Genomic DNA, 19359 nt, shown 5'->3' on the forward strand with positions numbered 1-19359 from the left:
TTGCTAACGGCAGTTCCGTTAGCCCTTGGCGCGCCATGGTACACCTAGCTAGCAGGGTGTTTATAGGAGGTGCTAGCCCCGTGCGATGGCCAACGCACGTGGAACGGAGGGATGGTTATTCGTGAGCATCGTACTCACGTTTGTTTCGTGGCTTCGGCTGCGTTTGGTTACATACCCTCGTGGACTGTGTGTCCACGTTTGTTTCGTGGCTTCGGCTGCGTTTGGTTACATACCCTCGTGGACTGTGTGTCCACGTTTGTTTCGTGGCTTTGGCTGCATTTGGTTACTTACTCTCATGGATTGTGTGTCCACGTTTGTTTTCGTGGCAAGAGCCGCATTTGGTTATTTATCCTCGTGGACTTTGTGTCCACGTTTGTTAATTGTTCTGATAAGTCCCTATAATATGAATTTGATTATTTGATGATTTTACATTCCATTGGTTTTTAATTAGTGAATTATTTAGAATTATTTATTTTATTTATTTACTTTCTTACAATCAAGTGGTAATAATATTTGATATGATATTTTAATAGTTCAAGATTTTATTTAAACTTTATAAAATTATTTTATTTTTGAAGTTTATTAAATTTTTATGAAAATCGTTGTTTTTTTTAATTGCATTGCTTCAAACTCTCCTTTTATTCATGTTCAATTATTTATTGTTGGGACGTTATTCACTGGAAAAGATATTTTGGTCTCAGATGGTATAATTGAACTCGTGACTCGAGATATTCGCTGAGGAGTTTTATTGCTGAATTGAAGCAGAAGAATTATTTTAGTCAAATCCTAATTTGATGAAAAATTTGAACTTTATAACTACGTTGGTGTCTGACCTTAGGTGCTCCACATATACTACAGGTAGGATCCTTACATTTCTTTTAAAATTGAATATCTGATTTAATATTGTAACAATTTTTTTTATTTACTCTATTAGTATGTTTAATATATTAATTTCAGAGTTTCTCCGATCAAGGCTTAAGGGATATGAGCTTTGTACCCATATCCTGTGCCGGTCACACCTGATTTTTGGGGTGTGACACGTTGGCTGTGAAAACAAAAAAACATGAACAATTTTGGGACTGTTTGAAGCTGTTTTTATTTTATTATTTTAGAAACTGGTGTTTTGTAAAATATATTCTAAGAATAATAAAAATAGATATTTTTTTCATTTTCTCTTATTCTCCAGAATAATAATCTCAAAACTCTTAAAAGTTGTTTTCATTTTTCTGCTCTTCAGAGTAATATTTTATTTTATTTTTTTGTTCTCTAAAACACTTTTTGAAATCATGTTAAAAGAATAATTATCATAAAACTCAAAGTAATTAAAACCAAACCAAATTGCATTGCACACCAGTATGATCTTCAAATTCAATAACGAGTACATATTATATTATTGCAAACAAAGGAGAAAGAATAAACATCAAACGTCACACACATGCATCGCCTACAATTCAAACAAGCTTCCCAAATAAAAGTTTCAAATTTCTGGGATCAATCATTTCTCACAATCACAATCTTCACAAATTTTCACAAGTTTGGTAAGGGCATCACAACACAATTTTTTATCTTCTGGGGGCTTGGGTAATGCAGGGATGGTGTTGTGGCTTGGAACAGGAACCTTGGTTAAGCTAGTACTCAGAAGATTCCAGTACACTGGGAACTTTGTGATTGCATATATGGTGCCTGGGATTGAAGTGATGATGTAAATAAAAACATAAACTCGTCGTGCATGTTCGACGAGCAAGAAGGAATGACTAGCACAGAAAGATATCCACATACAAAGAATGGAGATGAACATGGTGGACATGGCAAGGAAGAGCCTCAAAGGCAGGCCTCTAACGAAGTTAATCGCGCGGTAACGAGCAGTAGTAACTATGGAGAGGAAGAGAATGGTGGCTATGATAGAGAAGCCAAGGGCCATGAGTGACATGCCCACAAAGAATTGGAATACTTGCTCTCCTACATGGTGTGGGGCGCCTTTGTCATTGAAATCGCCGGGCACGGTGGCGGCTGTGGCAAAGGCCACCGTCGCAATCAGCGTCGACACCAAAGAACATGCTCCTGAGGTTTCAGTTATCCACTTTTTGTCTCTTTAGATTGGGTCCCTGTGAGTTTCATCGAAGATGTCATCAGCGGTTTTCAACTTATTGTTGTATCTCGCGAACACACCACGCGGCATTGAATCTTTCACAAACTGCATCACCACATATATAAACCATGTTAATGTGTTTAACATTTTCAAACAGCTCCAGGTGGGTTAATCAAATATCAATCAATAATCTGTCATGACCAAATTAAACTGATCATGTGAAAATATATATTGAATTATCTATTGACAGTAAAGAGAAAGAAAATGACGAGAGAAACAGAATATTTGCAGAGGGAAGGGGAAGAACATACAAGAGAGAAGATCACTAAAATCATCCACACCCCTTTCCAAATAGCCATGTCTCTTGGTATATTGTGAGCACCTTGCTGGATTTGGATTCAGTCACTCAATAAATGCTTCACGTATATGATAATAACAGTTGGATTTAATAGAATGGTTGGAGAAGATTTTGTCATATAACATTCAAAGAGCACTAAATCTCAAATTTTTGAAGTGACGGTATATGTGAGGAGCATTTTAATAGTGAGGTTGTTATAAAATTTTGAAAAAAAAATATATTTTGATAATTTTCAAGTTTTGATGAAACTTAATAATTATAATTGAAACATTCATTGTATGAAAAGACTAAATCGAAATCCACCCTACTCCACTCACTTTCACATGCCCTTGTAACAACCCCATGATAATGATAATTAAGCACGTGCATTATACTATCCATTACCCATGATCTTCATTATCTCTTCATCATACATCATGACAATATCATGCATGTAAAATATACTGTAGCAACTTGCATTTTGTTTTTTTTGACGGAAGGCAACTTAACAGTTTGAGCAGTACAATTTTTCATGAGGTCACATTTGAAATGAAATGGAATAGATTGAAAGAATTAAAATAAAAATAAACTAAATCACTCTTCCTTCCATGAAAAACATGATAAAACTCATTAATATATACTACAAATGTGATAATCATCATATTCTTCAAAAATCTCATGAATAATGATTCCCAACCCATAACCTAAATTATCCCTCTACTTTGTGATAGTGGTCACCCATCTCCTTTTATCATCTTATTTTTATTTTTTCAATCTATTTCATTTCATTCTATTCTAGTAAACAAATATGACCTAAATTTATTTTACATAACCCCCTCCCTCCCCCCCCCCCAAAAAAAGAAAAAAGCTTACGTACCGCAAAACACTTGCGTTCCCATTGCATGAGAAGTACTTCCCCAGGAAAATCGGAATTACGATCACATCCATAACTGGCTGCCAAGTGCAATGCACTGTTTCCATCATTGTCCACTTGCTGAAACAGACTTCCAGTGAGGATTTTCTGTTTGCCCAAATAATTGTATACGTCGGTTTGCTTCTTTTCTGCTGCTAAATGGACTATGTTTTTTCCCTCATCATTCACTTCGCCAATGTTAGCGGTCGACGGGTATAGTTCCAGAATTTTCTTCACCATTTCAATCACGCCATTCTTCACGGCGATCATAAGAGGTGTCTCAATCTTTCGACCGTCTATTAAATCATTCAGAGCCGCACATACGTGCAAGTGACAAAGTTATATTATTGCAGTTTGAACTTCAGAGGGAAAAAAAAAATGCTAAAAGTAACTGTAACTACAAAGTCTACTTTTAACCGACCAGTTTTTAAACCTCAGTTAATTTCATTGATGATAGAAAGATGAGTTTGATATATACATGCGCGCGCGCACTAGATAGACAATAACCCTTTCAAACGGCCAGTCTTACCACCCAGCTAATTATTACTAGTTATTCAATCACTGAAAAGTAAAAATATATTTGAAAACTTTTTACCTTTGTTTACTGGCATAACTGAAACGGGATCATGCTGAAGTAGTTTTTCCATTATTTGAAAAGACAATGTGTTCTTCTCCTTCTTTTTCCGCACCACACTAAAGTCATGAATTATTCTGTCAGGTGGAAATAGTAGATATAGATATCCTAGCAGTGACAGACGGACAAAATATTTATCAGGCGAGGCAATATTTGAATAAATTTTGATATTTCGAAGAAAATATTGATTAAAGTAATATCTAAATAAATTATATGAAAAGTTTAAAAATATATATTAGTTTCGTTCGTATCATAAATTTACTTTTATAATAAATATAAGAGTAAATAATACTTTTAAGTATGCATACTTGATAATTTTAATGACAGTTCTCGATCCTTGAGGCCCACGATGAGCGACTCGCATTCGCGTTTCAGTTCATCCTTTGTCGTGGCATTCTCCTTCTTCTTAACTTCCAAAACTTGGAAGTTGCAAAGAAACAAAACAACGCATATCATTTATATTTATATATAACAGTGAATAATCAGGAGGACACGTACGGAGGAATTAAAAAAAAAAGTAAAGTAGATATATATATATATATATATATATATGTAACTGGATTTCCTTCATCAATGGACAACGGTACTTACAAGGATACGCGATATGTCCAAATGGTCGACCAAGGATGGTACCACCTTTGAAAGCTGAATGCTTTTCTGCCAGTAGATGGAGTGGAGACAACCCCTTGTCATTGAGACTCGTTGGTTTCGCGAGATCTTTATAAAGGTGAACTATTTCAATTGCCACATCTGCGCGAAAAATCATGAAGCAAACCCATCAAAAATAGCAAATTAAGATAGCAAGAACAGAAATATAACCACCTTAATTAAACTAGTCATAATAAATAGGAGATGGATCATGGATGACATAATTAGTTAATAATAGGAAAAATTATTCTGTAAGTCCCTCTGGTTTTTCTTATTTTTGAATTAGGTCTTTGTAGTCTATTTTATTTTAATCATGTCATTGTAGTTTGATCAATTAAATATATTAGTTCCTAAAAGTTAAAATTCTTAATGAATGATTAACTTTTTCAAAATAAAGACACTTTTAAAATTTATATAAAATTTGGTCTAATGCTTTTAGCCAAAAAAATTTATTTACTACAATACTTATATTTTTATTTTTATTTTTAAATTCTATATGTATAAAAGTTATTTAGAAAACACAACCTAATTACATAAATTTTGAGTTATTAAAATTAGGTAATTAATATTAATTCTAACATTATATAATCTTTTAATAAATATATAAAAATCCTTAATTTCATTTTTTAAAAGGAAAAATTAAAAATTTTAACAACCAAATACTAAAATATTGAATCAATTAAACAACACGGACTTGATTAAAAAATAAACTAAAAGGACCTAATTGAAAATCAAGTAAAATTATAATGACTTGTAAATTAATTGTCACCTAATAATATTGGCTTCATCAACTTACCAAAATGCTCTTCTTCAATTGCACAATGAAGGATGGTGTTTTTGTCATCCCTTATTATACAGCCAGCATGGTCGGTTGAAGAGGGGTATCTCTCCATATAGAGATAATGAAGCCAAAGAAAAGCTCTTCTCTGGCCATAGAGAGCCGCCACGAAGAGGGGTGTCTCGCCGGCCTCGCTGCGTCTAGCAATTAAGGAGGGGTCTGCGCCGCCGATCTTCTTACACATTTCAACATTCCCAAGGGAAGCTGCTAAATGCAGAGGAGTGTTACCTTTCACATTGGCAGCCCCAAGGACGATGCTCCTCTCACTAGTCTCTTCATCATCCTCGCATACTAAGTCCACAATCTTTGCCACTGTCTCTGTCTTCAGAGCATTAATTGCCATGTGTAACACGGTGTCCCCTGTGTCTGCGATCCAAGCCGCACGAAGCCACCTGTCTTCCCTCAACATTTCAAGTACTTTTAACCACTTATCTTCCATGGCTGCACGACATAATTTGTTTTCCTTCTTTGCAGCTGCCTCCATGTCTCCTGAGGTGATTCAATTTGTCTCTTACAATACAGTTGACTACAACGACTATATGAAACAAGTGCATGTATCTAATATACATGCAAGGAAGGGTTTATACGCGCACAACACATGTATAGTGTACTTATCGCTTTTAATGCAGGGATTGCCCGGTTACCAAGTTATTCCGATCCAGAAGAATATGATGTTGAAAGGAAAAGAGAATGTTGAAACGTCATAGAAAAGTTTGAACAACAACGAGTTTCACGTAGAAAAATACAAATTATAAAATATTTGTCAACTAATATCAATATTGACAATATTAAATAAGGTCTAAATTCCAAATATTTGATTCCCGGGATCCTTATTTTGAGACGAGCATGCTCATCTTATCCACAATCTCGACACAATACAACAAAGTGTTTTTTGCTTTTGTACATCGTAAAACCGAATATTTTACATTAGATTTCAAAGTATAATAATTTTTAATTCAAGAAAAAGCTTTGATCTTAGTATATATATTTATGGAAGCCGAAAGGATCTTTTAGCCTGACATTAGAGAGAGATATATATATATATATATATATCTGTGTGTGTGGATGTATGTATATTTATATAATACATCTTCAGCGGGGCAGAAACTTTCCATTGCAGATGAAAAGTAAAATGTCATAATTCATATCATGTCCTCACGTTAATTGGTTAGAGTTAAACGCTTTCAAAAAAGGCAATGGAATCTCTAGTAATAAATAGCAAGACGTTGGGAGAGATGGAAATAATCAAACAGAAAAAACAACAAAAACTTACAATATAAAGATTTGAAGAAAAGATCGACGACGCCAATGAAATTAAACAAATCATTCAGAGAAGGAAAAGGGGGAAGAAGAAAGTTAGCAGAATGAATTTTACCTCAGATTAAGACAGAAGCCAATGAGACAGAATAGTATATCATGCTTTGCTTCCGAGTGCGTCATTGTACCGAACACTTGATCTGCGTAAAGAACTGAACGTCCCAAGTGAAAACGAAAGAAGAGGAAGAAAAAAGGAAGACTGAAAGTGAAAGAAGGAGAAGAAACGTATATCGATATCGAATAACGCATGCAAACACCGACTAAGCGAAGCCACAAGAGAGAGAGCCTTTGCTTGCTCTGACCACTTGGAATTTATCATTCAAGAATCAAATAGGCAGTGTAGACTTGTGTTTACAGGAAGTGAGGGGGAATCTCTTTTTTATGTGATGCTATATATATATAGTTATGTAGTATATTTAATTACTTTTACATTTATTGTAATTAAACATATGAAAATAATTTTTTTTCAATGGTTCTTTTATTTCAATTTTTAGGATTTTAGTCATTTAATTATACATAAGATTTTATTTTAATCCCTTAATTATATAAAATATTTTTTCAGTCTTGCATTATGCTCTAATTCTGGTGAGTCCCTGTGACCTGACTTACCTAAAATTTTTTTATATAAGAAAAATCTTACATTAAACTTTTAAATATTGACAAAATATTTTTAAATATTAACATATTAAGTTTAATTTTTAAAATAGAAATAATTAGCATTAAAAATAATCATTTGAGATTAAGAGTATTAGGATTAGAGGACTAAAAATATATTTTATAAAATTATAAGGTAAAAACTTATAGAAAATTAAAGGATTAAAAGTATATTTTAATCTAATTTTATTTTAGTTCTTTTTACTTTACAAACCAATGATGCATTATGGGTTTCCTTTAACATTAGCTGCATGTTTGTCATGGACAGTACTTAAAGTAGTACCCATTGTTTCAGCTAGACTTTGCGAAAACAAAACAATAGGTCTCATAGTTAATTTGAATGTATTTTGATTCTAGTTCATATGGTTTTATTTTGTTATGTATAGTCTCTTTAATTTAATCAGTTTGTAAACTTAGCCACTACAGTTTTAAAAATGCACATAATAACCATAAGCTGACATTGAAGGTAATTTTATCATAACTCTGCTAACTCATTCATTGATATGGTAAAAATATACTAATGACATGGAAATAAATTGATGAGGTGTGATTAAAAATAAAATGGTAAACAAGAAAAAAAGTTTCTTTTATATTGGCTAAAACAGAATGTAAAAAACAAATGCAAGATTTAGCATACGCCAAGAATTAACAAAGTTAAATACACAATAATAATAAACACCAATGTTGCAAGCGAATCAAACTATAGGGACTTGAAATAATGAAATAAAATTATAAGGACAAAAAACAAAATGCCCTCAAAATATGAGAATCTATTGTTATACTCCCTTCGTCCCAGTTTATAAGATATGTTTGAAAGTAATTCAATATTTCAAAATACAATACACTTTAATAAAAATAAGATTTTATTAATTATAATTGTTCTGTTATTACCCTTCCCTCCTTATTCTTTTTTCTGTCTCTCTTTATTTAATGCTTCACAAATATAAGATTATATTAAACAAATTATATTTTTGTTTTGAAAAAAATAAGATTGTTAGGTGATTATAATAAATTTTATTGGTATACTTAATTTTGTCTAAAAATGTCAATTGGGATAAATGGAGTATTTTCTTTTAGATTTTTTTTAAGTTACTTATTTGTTGAAGGGTTTTTTGTAAATCCCATTACAAATTATTTCTATCGTTTGTTGTCTTTTGTTCACGTGTATTCTTTCAATCGTTTGTTGGCTTTTGAAGCCTGTGGTAAGCTATTTACTTTGTTTTTATTGGACTTCATTTTTAATCATTTTTTTAAATAGAATTGGACATATTTATCCACATACCATATAGAATAAAAAATTAATCGAAGAAAGACAATTGACATAAATAAATAATGTAGAAAGGGAACTAAATAAAAAAATATTGAAATAATAATTGAAGTGGATCTAACGTAAGCGCAACACCGCTTAATATAGATTTCATATTTTATATTGATATCAATATTGATGAGGGTTCAAGTTTTACTTTGTTACCTTATATATTGTCTGTCTGTCTATCAGTTTCTTCAATCCCATCATTGTTTGCCATTTCTGTTGTAAGTTTCGTGGATACGGGGGAATTGCTTGTGATTCATATGCTCAATTAGGACTCTATATAGATAGGGTTGGATCGGGCAGAACCCTTTAGACAAAAAGTCGAGCCTGATGTCTGCACATACATGAAGTTAGAGGGGAGCGGGCAGGGTCAGGCAACTGGAGCATGCTCAGGCTGAATTGCCCAATTTGGTGCTTCAAATGACTTTTCATAAAATCAACCAAAAATATGAAATAATAACAGGCACAGGCACAGCAACCAATTACAATAAAAATAACAATAAATCCATAATAAGGATATTTTTTGGCCGAAGAAACCTTCAGTTGAACCAAAAAAAAAAAACAACAACCCAACAAAGCATCCACCATTCATGATTCAAGTTCAACATTCAACATTCCCTAATAAATAATGTCCACTTCCAGCCAGCAAGTTCAATATTCTCGGCTCTTGCCCTTCTTCTTGCACAAACACCGTGTGAAGCACCAAGGCATCAACCATTCATGACACGGTTCCTAAGAAAATTTAGACAAAGGCAGTGAAGTTCAAAAGTCAGAACAAGCTTCAACATATCATGCTTTCTAAATTTCAAATTCTACAATTAATTAGAGAAAAAATTAGTATTGTCATGCCAGACCCAGCCAAAGGCAAGAAACATTTAGAACATGCAGTGAGTCACGAATCACAGCACACGAACTGTTCGTGACGAACAGCAAAAAAATTAGAGCAAAAATCATATTCTTGAAGCCTCAAATAGTCACGCCCAGAGATGAAGCACGAATCAGAACAAAGATGAAGCAAACATGAAATGAATATACCTTGAGTTGCAAATGAGCTCGAGCTGGAGATGGAGATGAAGATGAAGATGCCAAGTGAGTCACGAAGAGGGAAAACATAGGGGAAGAGGGAAGACGAAGGTGACAAGTTAGTCACGAACAAAACATGCATGCCCACGAAAGTCGAAGCCTGAATTCAAAGATGAAGCCGTAGATGAATGAGAAATCAAACAACGGTTGAACTTGAAGGACTCAAGTGAGCGAGCGATTCTCAATCTCATATCAGCGAGACGAAGAGGCGAAGAGGGAGTGAGCGTCGTGAGTTGCGACGGTGAGTGATTGGAGAGTGAGAGTGAGGGTGAGTGGGGTGTTGCGACTAAGGTTCCTTTCCTTCTTCAGGCTCTCTTTCTTTTCCATCCTCTTTACGACGTCGTTTCAATAAAAAATTAAAAATATAAATATAAATACCTGGGGTTAGACAAGCTGACCCTAGCTCTGCCCAACTTGAGTTTCGGGCTAGCCCAACTATGCCAAAAAAAAAAAATCAAGCAGCTTTTTTGCTCTTTCGGGCTGGGCAAAAATCTCTTGGGCCAAGCCAAGTTTTTGGGTCAGCTCATTTGTATGTTCTACTCTATGCTCAATCATATGTAGAAGGGCAATTTGGTAAAAATATAGGCACATGAAGATAGTGTTTGGGTTAAATATGAAACGTCGTTCAAATAAGTCACAAGATTAGTTGGGCTAAGTAATTGAAGTGTCAGACCTAATATAAGAAAAAAGGGGCTGGCTCCGAAGCTCAATAAAGTCTATAACAAGTAAACATGCCGAAATTTCATAAGCTGCAAATATTAGACCGTTGGCACAAAGACACGATCCTAAGTAATGCTGAAATCTATGCCCAAGTAGTTTAGTGACATGAGCTGGTTATCAAAATGGAGAGACCGTGCCATAAGTTTTATGAGATTCCTGATTCTTCGATAGAACGTGCTAAGTCCCAAGGGAAAGGCTTCCGCTATTCGACACCATAAATAGAAAGAAGAAAAATAGAGAAAGCTAGTCAACACTCCATCAAGACTCGCACATTTTACATTCATTAACCCTTTTCAGTTCTTAGTTTTTAGTCTGTAATCTTTTACACTTCAATAAAATAATACATTTATTCTACCAAAACCTTATATCTTTTTACATTTGAGCGACCTGTGATAAGAGAACTTGAAACTCTTTTCATTATCTATTGAGACTCAACGTCTCTAGCATGCCTGATATTTATTGTTCAATCATAAACAAATAAAAAGGTTATGAAGTTTCAATTCCATGGAAAAGCCCAAACAATCCCATGGCTTAAGACAATTCTAAATCAAGCTAGTTTTGATGGCACAGGCTTTGAAAAAATAAAAAGACTCCGTTCTGTTACACCAAATAGGTTCCATAAAATCCAGCTCATGGGGTTAAAAGAATAAAAATCATAAAACTTAAAATTAAAAAAATAGACCAATTTATGACAGATGATGATTTTTTAAATAGTATAAAAGTTTGCTTTTGATCCTTTAATTTTAATTTATAATTTTTTTTCAATCGTTTAGTTATAATGCCATTAGTTTTATTAAAACTGTCCACATTAAATTTTTAAAATATTGATAAAACATTTTCAAACATTGATATATTAAATTTAATTTTTGAACATAATTATGATCGGAATAAAAAATCATCTTTTGAGAATAACAATATTAAAATCAAAAAAACTTATATTTTATAAAATTAAGAGATTAAACTTAAACATAATCTTGTATATAGTTTGGGAAATTCAAAGGTATACTTTCACCTTTGAAAGTTGAAACTGTATAGCTACACAGTTTGAGTACATTTACACATTTTATTGCAGTCAAGACGCAAAGAACAATACCATATTAATCACAGACAAGATTCTAAAACTAAAGGTGATGATGACATGGTGGGTCTTGTTTGAACAAAAAGACATCCGCTTAATTAATTTAATTCGATCGTCGTTTCAATTCCATCCGTACCACCACCGTCAATATTTTCCTTTTTCTTGGTGGATCGGTACTCAATTGCAGGGGTGGCCTTGTGGCTAGGGGATGGAACTTTGGTAAAGTTGGCAGTGATGAGATCAAAGTACAAGGGAAACTGTTCCAAAACAAAAACAGTGACAAGCACTGAAGCCAAGATATAAATGTTTTGATAACTATTTCGGAAGTGTTGCTCAAGCAAGAAGGCATGGCCAACACAGAAAGAGAGCCAAATGTTGGCAATGGCGAGGAACAAGAAGGTCATGCCAAATATAAGCCTCCTGGGAAGCTCCATGTGAAAGTCTATAGCCTGATAGCGAGAGGTGAGGATAGAGAGGAAGAGGAAGGTGGCGATGAGGGAGGAGCAAAAGGCAACCAATGATGAGGAAGCAAACCATTTGAACCCTGTCTTGTTTTCTGGGGTTAGGGTGGTGAACTCCGAGGGCAGATCGCCGATTGTGGAAAATGTTGGAATATTATTTATGAATTAGCATTAATTAATAAGCCCAATAAATTGGTCCTTATGATCTTGTGTGGACCGTGATAGGTGGACCACACAAGTGAGCCCAATGGGCAGAGGCCCAACCCACAACCCAGTAGCCGTCAGTTATTTCCTATCTCTTAACTGACTGAGTCAAAGATAATAGATGATATAATTATTTAATTATTTAATAAGGCAGTTACCGATCTGATCTATATAAGACTATTAGTCGGTAACCACAAACACACGACTCATTTTCTTCTACTTCCATTATCTCTGAACTCTCTGAATGCTCTGGGGACCTGAGGGTTGTGTACCTGCCTATACTCGAGGTAATCGAGATTTCTCTAGCACTCATAGATTCTTCAGGTACGTATGAATTACTTTATTCTATCATACTATTATTATACATCTGAATAGAGATGATCAGATTCAACAGAAAAGGCCACCGTGGCGATCAGCGTTGATATCACAGAACAAGATTGTGAGGTTTGACTCAGCCACTTTCCGCCGCGTGTCACTATCTTCTTCTGGGTTTCCCGAAGATGTCATCTGGGGTTTCATAGCTATTGTTGTATCTCGCAAACACACCAGGGGGTACAGAATCCTTCACAAACTGCATCACCAATACAACATATATTCATTTAACATCTTGATTTGAATAGAGTACGACTGGAGTAGAATGTAGTTAAAATAATGCATGACCCCAATTAAACAAATTCTTGGCATTTAGTTTATTTGAATAGACTCCATTTTTTCTTTATTTTCTTGAAAAAAAAATGACCCTCCCTCACATGAGTTGTGTGCAAGGAACCTCCTCATATGTGTGTGTATAGTGATCACTCTAAACTCTATTTTATGCAAAGAACATAAATTAAAATGTAAGCAATATTTTCACTTATATCATTGGAATAATGTAATTTATAGTCCCTAAATTTTTCTTTTAATTATCAATTTAGTTTGTAAATTTTAACTCAATATAAAGTCAAGTAGTTAATTATAAGGATTAAATTGTACTGAGTGAGTCAAAAAACTATATTGAACAAGTTGTTTCGAGTTAAGAAAAATTAAGAATTGAGTTATTTCAAGTTAAAATTAAAGGACCGAAATAATTAAAGGAATAACTCAAAGATCAAAAATTATATTTTTTGTGTAATCTAAATCTTGACTTTGAGGGGGTGTTTTATCTGTATATATAAAACATTCAAAATTAATAGTGCATAGTCACTAACATATCATGATATATGAACAAAATAATGGATTTATTAATGGTAAGGGGTTATCTATGGCAATTTGAAAGTTCATGAGATTTTGTAAAGGTTCTTTATTGTTCATACACAAACTTAAAGAATGTTTTGCACATCTTAACCATCTGAAAGCTAGTGCTTTTGCATTTTGACCTTGAAAGTATTAGTTTAAGGTTCAAATCTTATAATATGACAAGAAAATATTATCAACAAAACAATTAGAAAGGAAAAACAGTGAGAAATTATACATACGCACGTTAAACCACTTGATTTCCCATTGCATCTGAAGTGCTTCTCCAGGAATGAGCCAAGGCTCGTCTCCAAGCCTGGCAGCCAAATGCAATGCACTGTTGCCCTTTTTATCCTCTTGCCGAAATAGATTTTCGCTAAGGATTTTCTTTTCACACAGAAACTGATATACTTTGGTCTGCCTATTTTCTGCTGCTAAATGGACTATGTTTTTTCCCTCATCATTCACTTCGCCAATGTTAGGTCGACGGGTATAGTTCCAGAATTTTCTTCACCATTTCAATCACGCCATTCTTCACGGCGATCATAAGAGGTGTCTCAATCTTTCGACCGTCTATTAAATCATTCAGAGCCGCACATACGTGCAAGTGACAAAGTTATATTATTGCAGTTTGAACTTCAGAGGGAAAAAAAAAAGCTAAAAGTAACTGTAACTACAAAGTCTACTTTTAACCGGCCAGTTTTTAAACCTCAGTTAATTTCATCGATGATAGAAAGATGAGTTTGATATATACATGCACACACACTAGATAGACAATAACCCTTTCAAACGGCCAGTCTTACCACCCAGCTAATTATTACTAGTTATTCAATCACTGAAAAGTAAAAATATATTTGAAAACCTTTTACCTTTGTTTACTGGCATAACTGAACCGGGACCATGCTGAAGTAGTTTTTCCATTATTTGAAAAGACAATGTGTTCTTCTCCTTCTCTTTCCACACCACACTAAGGTCATGAATTATTCTTCCAGGTGGAAATAGTAGATATAGATATCCTAGCAGTGACAGACGGAGAAAATATTTATCAGGCGAGGCAATATTTGAATAAATATTGATATTTCGAAGAAAATAATGATTAAAGTAAATCTAAATAAATTATATGAAAAGCTTAAAAATATATATTACTTTCGTTCGTATCATAAATTTACTTTTATAATGAATATAAGAGTAAATAATACTTTTAAGTATGCATACTTGATAATTTTGAAGAGAGTACTCGATCCTTGAGGCCCACGATGAGCGACTCGCATTCGCGTTTCAGTTCATCCTTTGTCGTGGCATTCTCCTTCTTCTTAACTTCCAAAACTTGGAAGTTGCGAAGAAACAAAACAACGCACATCATTTATATTTATATATAACAGTGAATAATCAGGAGGACACGTACGGAGGAATTAAAAAAAATTAGATATATGTGTGTGTGTGTGTGTGTGTGTGTGTGTAACTGGATTTCCTTCATCAATGGACAACGGTACTTACAAGGATACGCGATATGTCCAAATGGTCGACCCAGGATGGTACCACTTTTGAAAGCTGAATGCTTTTCTGCCAGTAGATGGAGTGGAGACAACCCCATGTCGTTGAGACTCGTCGGTTTCGCGAGATCTTCATAAAGGTCAACTATTTCAATTGCCACATCTGCGCGAAAAATCATGAAGCAAACCATCAAAAATAGTAAATTAAGATAGCGAGAACAGAACAATAACCACCTTAATTAAACTAGTCTTAATAAATAGGAGATGGATCATGGATGACATAATTAATTAATAATAGGAAAAATTATTCTGCAAATCCCTCTGGTTTTTCTTATTTTTGAATTAGGTCTCTGTAGTTTATTTTATTTTAATCATGTCACTGTAGTTTGATCAATTAAATATATTAGTTCCTAAAAGTTAAAATTCTTAATGAATGATTAACTTTTTCACAATAAAAAGACTTTTAAAATTTATATAAAATTTGGTCTAATGCTTTTAGCCAAACAAATTTATTTACTACAATACCTATATTTTTATTTTTATTTTTAAATTCTATATGTATAAAAGTTATTTAGAAAACACAACCTAATTACATAAATTTTGAGTTATTAAAATTATGTCATTAATATTAATTCTAACATTATATAATCTTTTAACAACAAAGTGTTTTTTGCTTTTGTACATCGTAAAACCGAATATTTTACATTAGATTTCAAAGTATAATGATTTTTAATTCAAGAAAAAGCTTTGATCTTAGTATATATATTTATGGAAGCCGAAAGGATCTTTTAGCCTGACATTAGAGATATATATATATATATATATATATATCTGTGTGTGTGGATGTATGTATATTTATATAATACATCTTCAGTGGGGCAGAAACTTTCCATTGCAGATGAAAAGTAAAATGTCATAATTCATATCATGTCCTCACGTTAATTGTTAAGAGTTAAACGCTTTTAAAAAAGGCAATGGAATCTCTAGTAATAAATAGCAAGACGTTGGGAGAGATGGAAATAATCAAACAGAAAAAAAAAACAAAAACTTACAACATAAAGATTTGAAGAAAAGATCGACGACGCCAATGAAATTAAACAAATCATTCAGAGAAGGAAAAGGGGCAAGAAGAAAGCTAGCAGAATGAATTTTACCTCAGATTAAGACAGAAGCCAATGAGACAGAATAGTATCTCATGCTTTGCTTCCGAATGCGTCATTGTACCGAACATTTGATCTGCGTACAGAATTGAACGTCCCAAGTGAAAACGAAAGAAGAGGAAGAAAAGAGGAAGACTGAAAGTGAAAGAAGGAGAAGAAACGTATATCGAAATCGAATAACGCATGCAAACACCGACTAAGCGAAGCCACATGAGAGAGAGCCGTTGCTTGCTCTGACCACTTGGAATTTATCATTCAAGAATCAAATGTGCAGTGTAGACTTGTGTTTACAGGAAGTGAGGGGGAATCTCTTTTTTATATGATGTTTTATATATATATATATATATATAGTTATGTAGTATATTTAATTACTTTTACATTTATTGTAATTAAACATATGAAAATAATTTTTTTTCAATGGTTCTTTTATTTCAATTTTTAGGATTTTAGTCATTTAATTATACATAAGATTTTATTTTAATCCCTTAATTATATAAAATATTTTTTCAGTCTTGCATTATGCTCTAATTCTGGTGAGTCCCTGTGACCTGACTTACCTAAAATTTTTTTATATAAGAAAAATCTTACATTAAACTTTTAAATATTGACAAAATATTTTTAAATATTAACATATTAAGTTTAATTTTTAAAATAGAAATAATTAGCATTAAAAATAATCATTTGAGATTAAGAGTATTAGGATTAGAGGACTAAAAATATATTTTATAAAATTATAAGGTAAAAACTTATAGAAAATTAAAGGATTAAAAGTATATTTTAATCTAATTTTATTTTAGTTCTTTTTACTTTACAAACCAATGATGCATTATGGGTTTCCTTTAACATTAGCTGCATGTTTGTCATGGACAGTACTTAAAGTCGTACCCATTGTTTCAGCTAGACTTTGGGAAAACAAAACAATAGGTCTTATAGTTAATTTGACTGTATTTTGATTCTAGTTCATATGGTTTTATTTTGTTATGTATAGTCTCTTTAATTTAATCAGTTTGTAAACTTAGCCAATATAGTTTTAAAAATGCACATGATGACCATAAGCTGACATTGAAGGTAATTTTATTATAACTCTGCTAACTCATTCATTGATATGGTAAAAATATACTAATGACATGGAAATAAATTGATGAGGTGTGACTAAAAATAAAATGGTAAACAAGGAAAAAAGTTTCTTTTATATTGGCTAAAACAGAATGTAAAAAACAAATGCAAGATTTAGTATACGTCAAGAATTAACAAAGTTAAATACACAATAATAATAAATACCAACGTTGCAAGCGAATCAAACTATAGGGACTTGAAATAATGAAATAAAATTAGTAAGGACAAAAAACAAAATGCAATCAAAATATGAGAATCTATTGTTACACTCTCTTCGTCCCAGTTTATAAGATATGTTTGGAAGTAATTCAATATTTCAAAATATAATACACTTTAATAAAAATAAGATTTTATTAATTATAATTGTTCTATTATTACCCTTCGCTCCTTATTCTTTTTTCTGTCTCTGTCTATTTAATGCTTCACAAATATGAGATTATATTAAACAAAAGGTATTTTTTAAAATTTATATTTTTGTTTTGAAAAAATAAGATTGTTAAGTGATTATAATAAATTTTATTGGTATACTTAATTTTGTCTAAAAATGTCAATTGGGATAAATGGAGTATTTTCTTTTAGATTTTTTTTTAAGTTATTATTTGTTGAAGGGTTTTTTGTAAATCCCATTACAAATTCTTTCTATCGTTTGTTGTCTTTTGTTCACGTGTATTCTTTCAATCGTTTGTTGGCTTTTGAAGCCTGTGGTAAGCTATTTACTTTGTTTTTATTGGACTTCATTTTTAATCATTTTTTTAAAATAGAATTGGACATATTTATCCACATACCATATAGAATAAAAAATTAATCGAAGAAAGACAATTTAAATAAATAAATAATGTAGAAAGTGAACTAAATAAAAAAATATTGAAATAATAATTGAAGTGGATCTAACGTAAGCGCAACACCGCTTAATATAGATTTCATATTTTATATTGATATCAATATTGATGAGGGTTCAAGTTTTACTTTATTACCTTATATATTGTCTGTCTATCTATCAGATTCTTCAATCCCATCATTGTTCGCCATTTCTGTTGTATGTTTGGTGGATACGGGGGAATTGCTTGTGATTCATATGCTCAATTAGGACTCTATATAGATAGGGTTGGATCGGGCAGAACCCTTTAGACAAAAAGTCGAGCCCGATGTCTGCACATACATGAAGTTAGAGGGGAGCGGGCAGGGTCAGGCAACTGGAGCATGCTCAGGCTGAAATGCCCCATTTGGTGCTTCAAATGACTTTTCATAAAATCAACCAAAAATATGAAATAATGACAGGCACAGGCACAGCAACCAATTACAATTAAAATAACAATAAATCCATAATAAGGATATTTTTGGGCCGAAGAAACCTTCAGTTAAACCAAAAAAAAAAACAACAACAACCCAACAAAGCATCCACCATTCATGATTCAAGTTCAACATTCAACATTCCCTAATAAATAATGTCCACTTCCAGCCAGCAAGTTCAATATTCTCGGCTCTTGCCTTTCTTCTTGCACAAACACCGTGTGAAGCACCAAGGCATCCACCATTCATGACACGGTTCCTAAAAAAATTTAGACAAAGGCAGTGAAGTTCAAAAGTCAGAACAAGCTTCGACATATCATGGTTTCTAAATTTCAAATTCTACAATTAATTAGACCAAAAATTAGTATTGTCATGCCAGACCCAGCCAAAGGCAAGAAAAATTTAGAACATGCAGTGAGTCACGAATCACAGCACACGAACTGTTCGTGACGAACAGCAAAAAAAAAAATTAGAGCAAAAATCATATTCTTGAAGCCCCAAATAGTCACACCCAGGGATGAAGCACGAATCAGAACAGAGACGAAGCAAACATGAAATGAACATACCTTGAGTTGCAAATGAACTCGAGCTGGAGATGGAGACGAAGACGAAGAGGAAGATGAAGATGCCAAGTGAATCACGAAGAGGGAAAACAGAGGGGAAGAGGGAAGATGAAGCCGCCAAGTGAGTCACGAACAAAACATCCATGCCCACGAAAGTCGAAGCCTGAATTCAAAGATAAAGCCGTAGATGAATGAGAAATCAAACAACGGTTGAACTTGAAGGACTCAAGTGAGCGA

The 19359-nt window shown here is 33.0% G+C and overlaps 1 protein-coding gene across 2 annotated transcripts; it reads right to left on the minus strand.

The window, feature by feature from the left end:
- Positions 1-1452: 1452 nt before the first annotated feature.
- On the minus strand, positions 1453-4415 carry LOC129314459 (uncharacterized). Of its 2 annotated transcripts, none has more exons than XM_054957900.1 (4): positions 4282-4415; positions 3935-4032; positions 3304-3635; positions 1453-2194 (listed from the first exon to the last, which is right to left on the minus strand). In XM_054957900.1, exons 1-4 carry the CDS (start codon positions 4335-4337, stop codon positions 2093-2095), a joined length of 588 nt encoding a protein of 195 aa, XP_054813875.1. In that variant the 5' UTR covers positions 4338-4415; the 3' UTR covers positions 1453-2092. The 2 variants fall into 2 exon arrangements, with proteins under 2 accessions (XP_054813875.1, XP_054813876.1); XM_054957901.1 differs by lacking the exon at positions 1453-2194 and adding an exon at positions 2461-2505.
- Between the last annotated feature and the right edge of the window lie 14944 nt (positions 4416-19359).

The sequence above is a fragment of the Prosopis cineraria genome, unplaced genomic scaffold (assembly GCF_029017545.1).
Source record: "Prosopis cineraria cultivar Desert tree isolate PC_DT_omini unplaced genomic scaffold, ASM2901754v1 PC6, whole genome shotgun sequence".
NCBI lineage: Eukaryota > Viridiplantae > Streptophyta > Magnoliopsida > Fabales > Fabaceae > Prosopis > Prosopis cineraria.

Coding starts and splice junctions, on each gene's coding strand:
- LOC129314459 (XM_054957900.1), bottom strand. CDS start 4,337: ATGCGAGTCGCTCATCGTGGGCCTCAAGGATCGAGAACTGTCATTAAA. Junction 4,033..4,281: donor ACTGTCATTAAAATTATCAA/GTATGCATACTT, acceptor TCATGACTTTAG/TGTGGTGCGGAAAAAGAAGG. Junction 2,195..3,303: donor GGGAACGCAAGTGTTTTGCG/GTACGTAAGCTT, acceptor GTGGTGATGCAG/TTTGTGAAAGATTCAATGCC.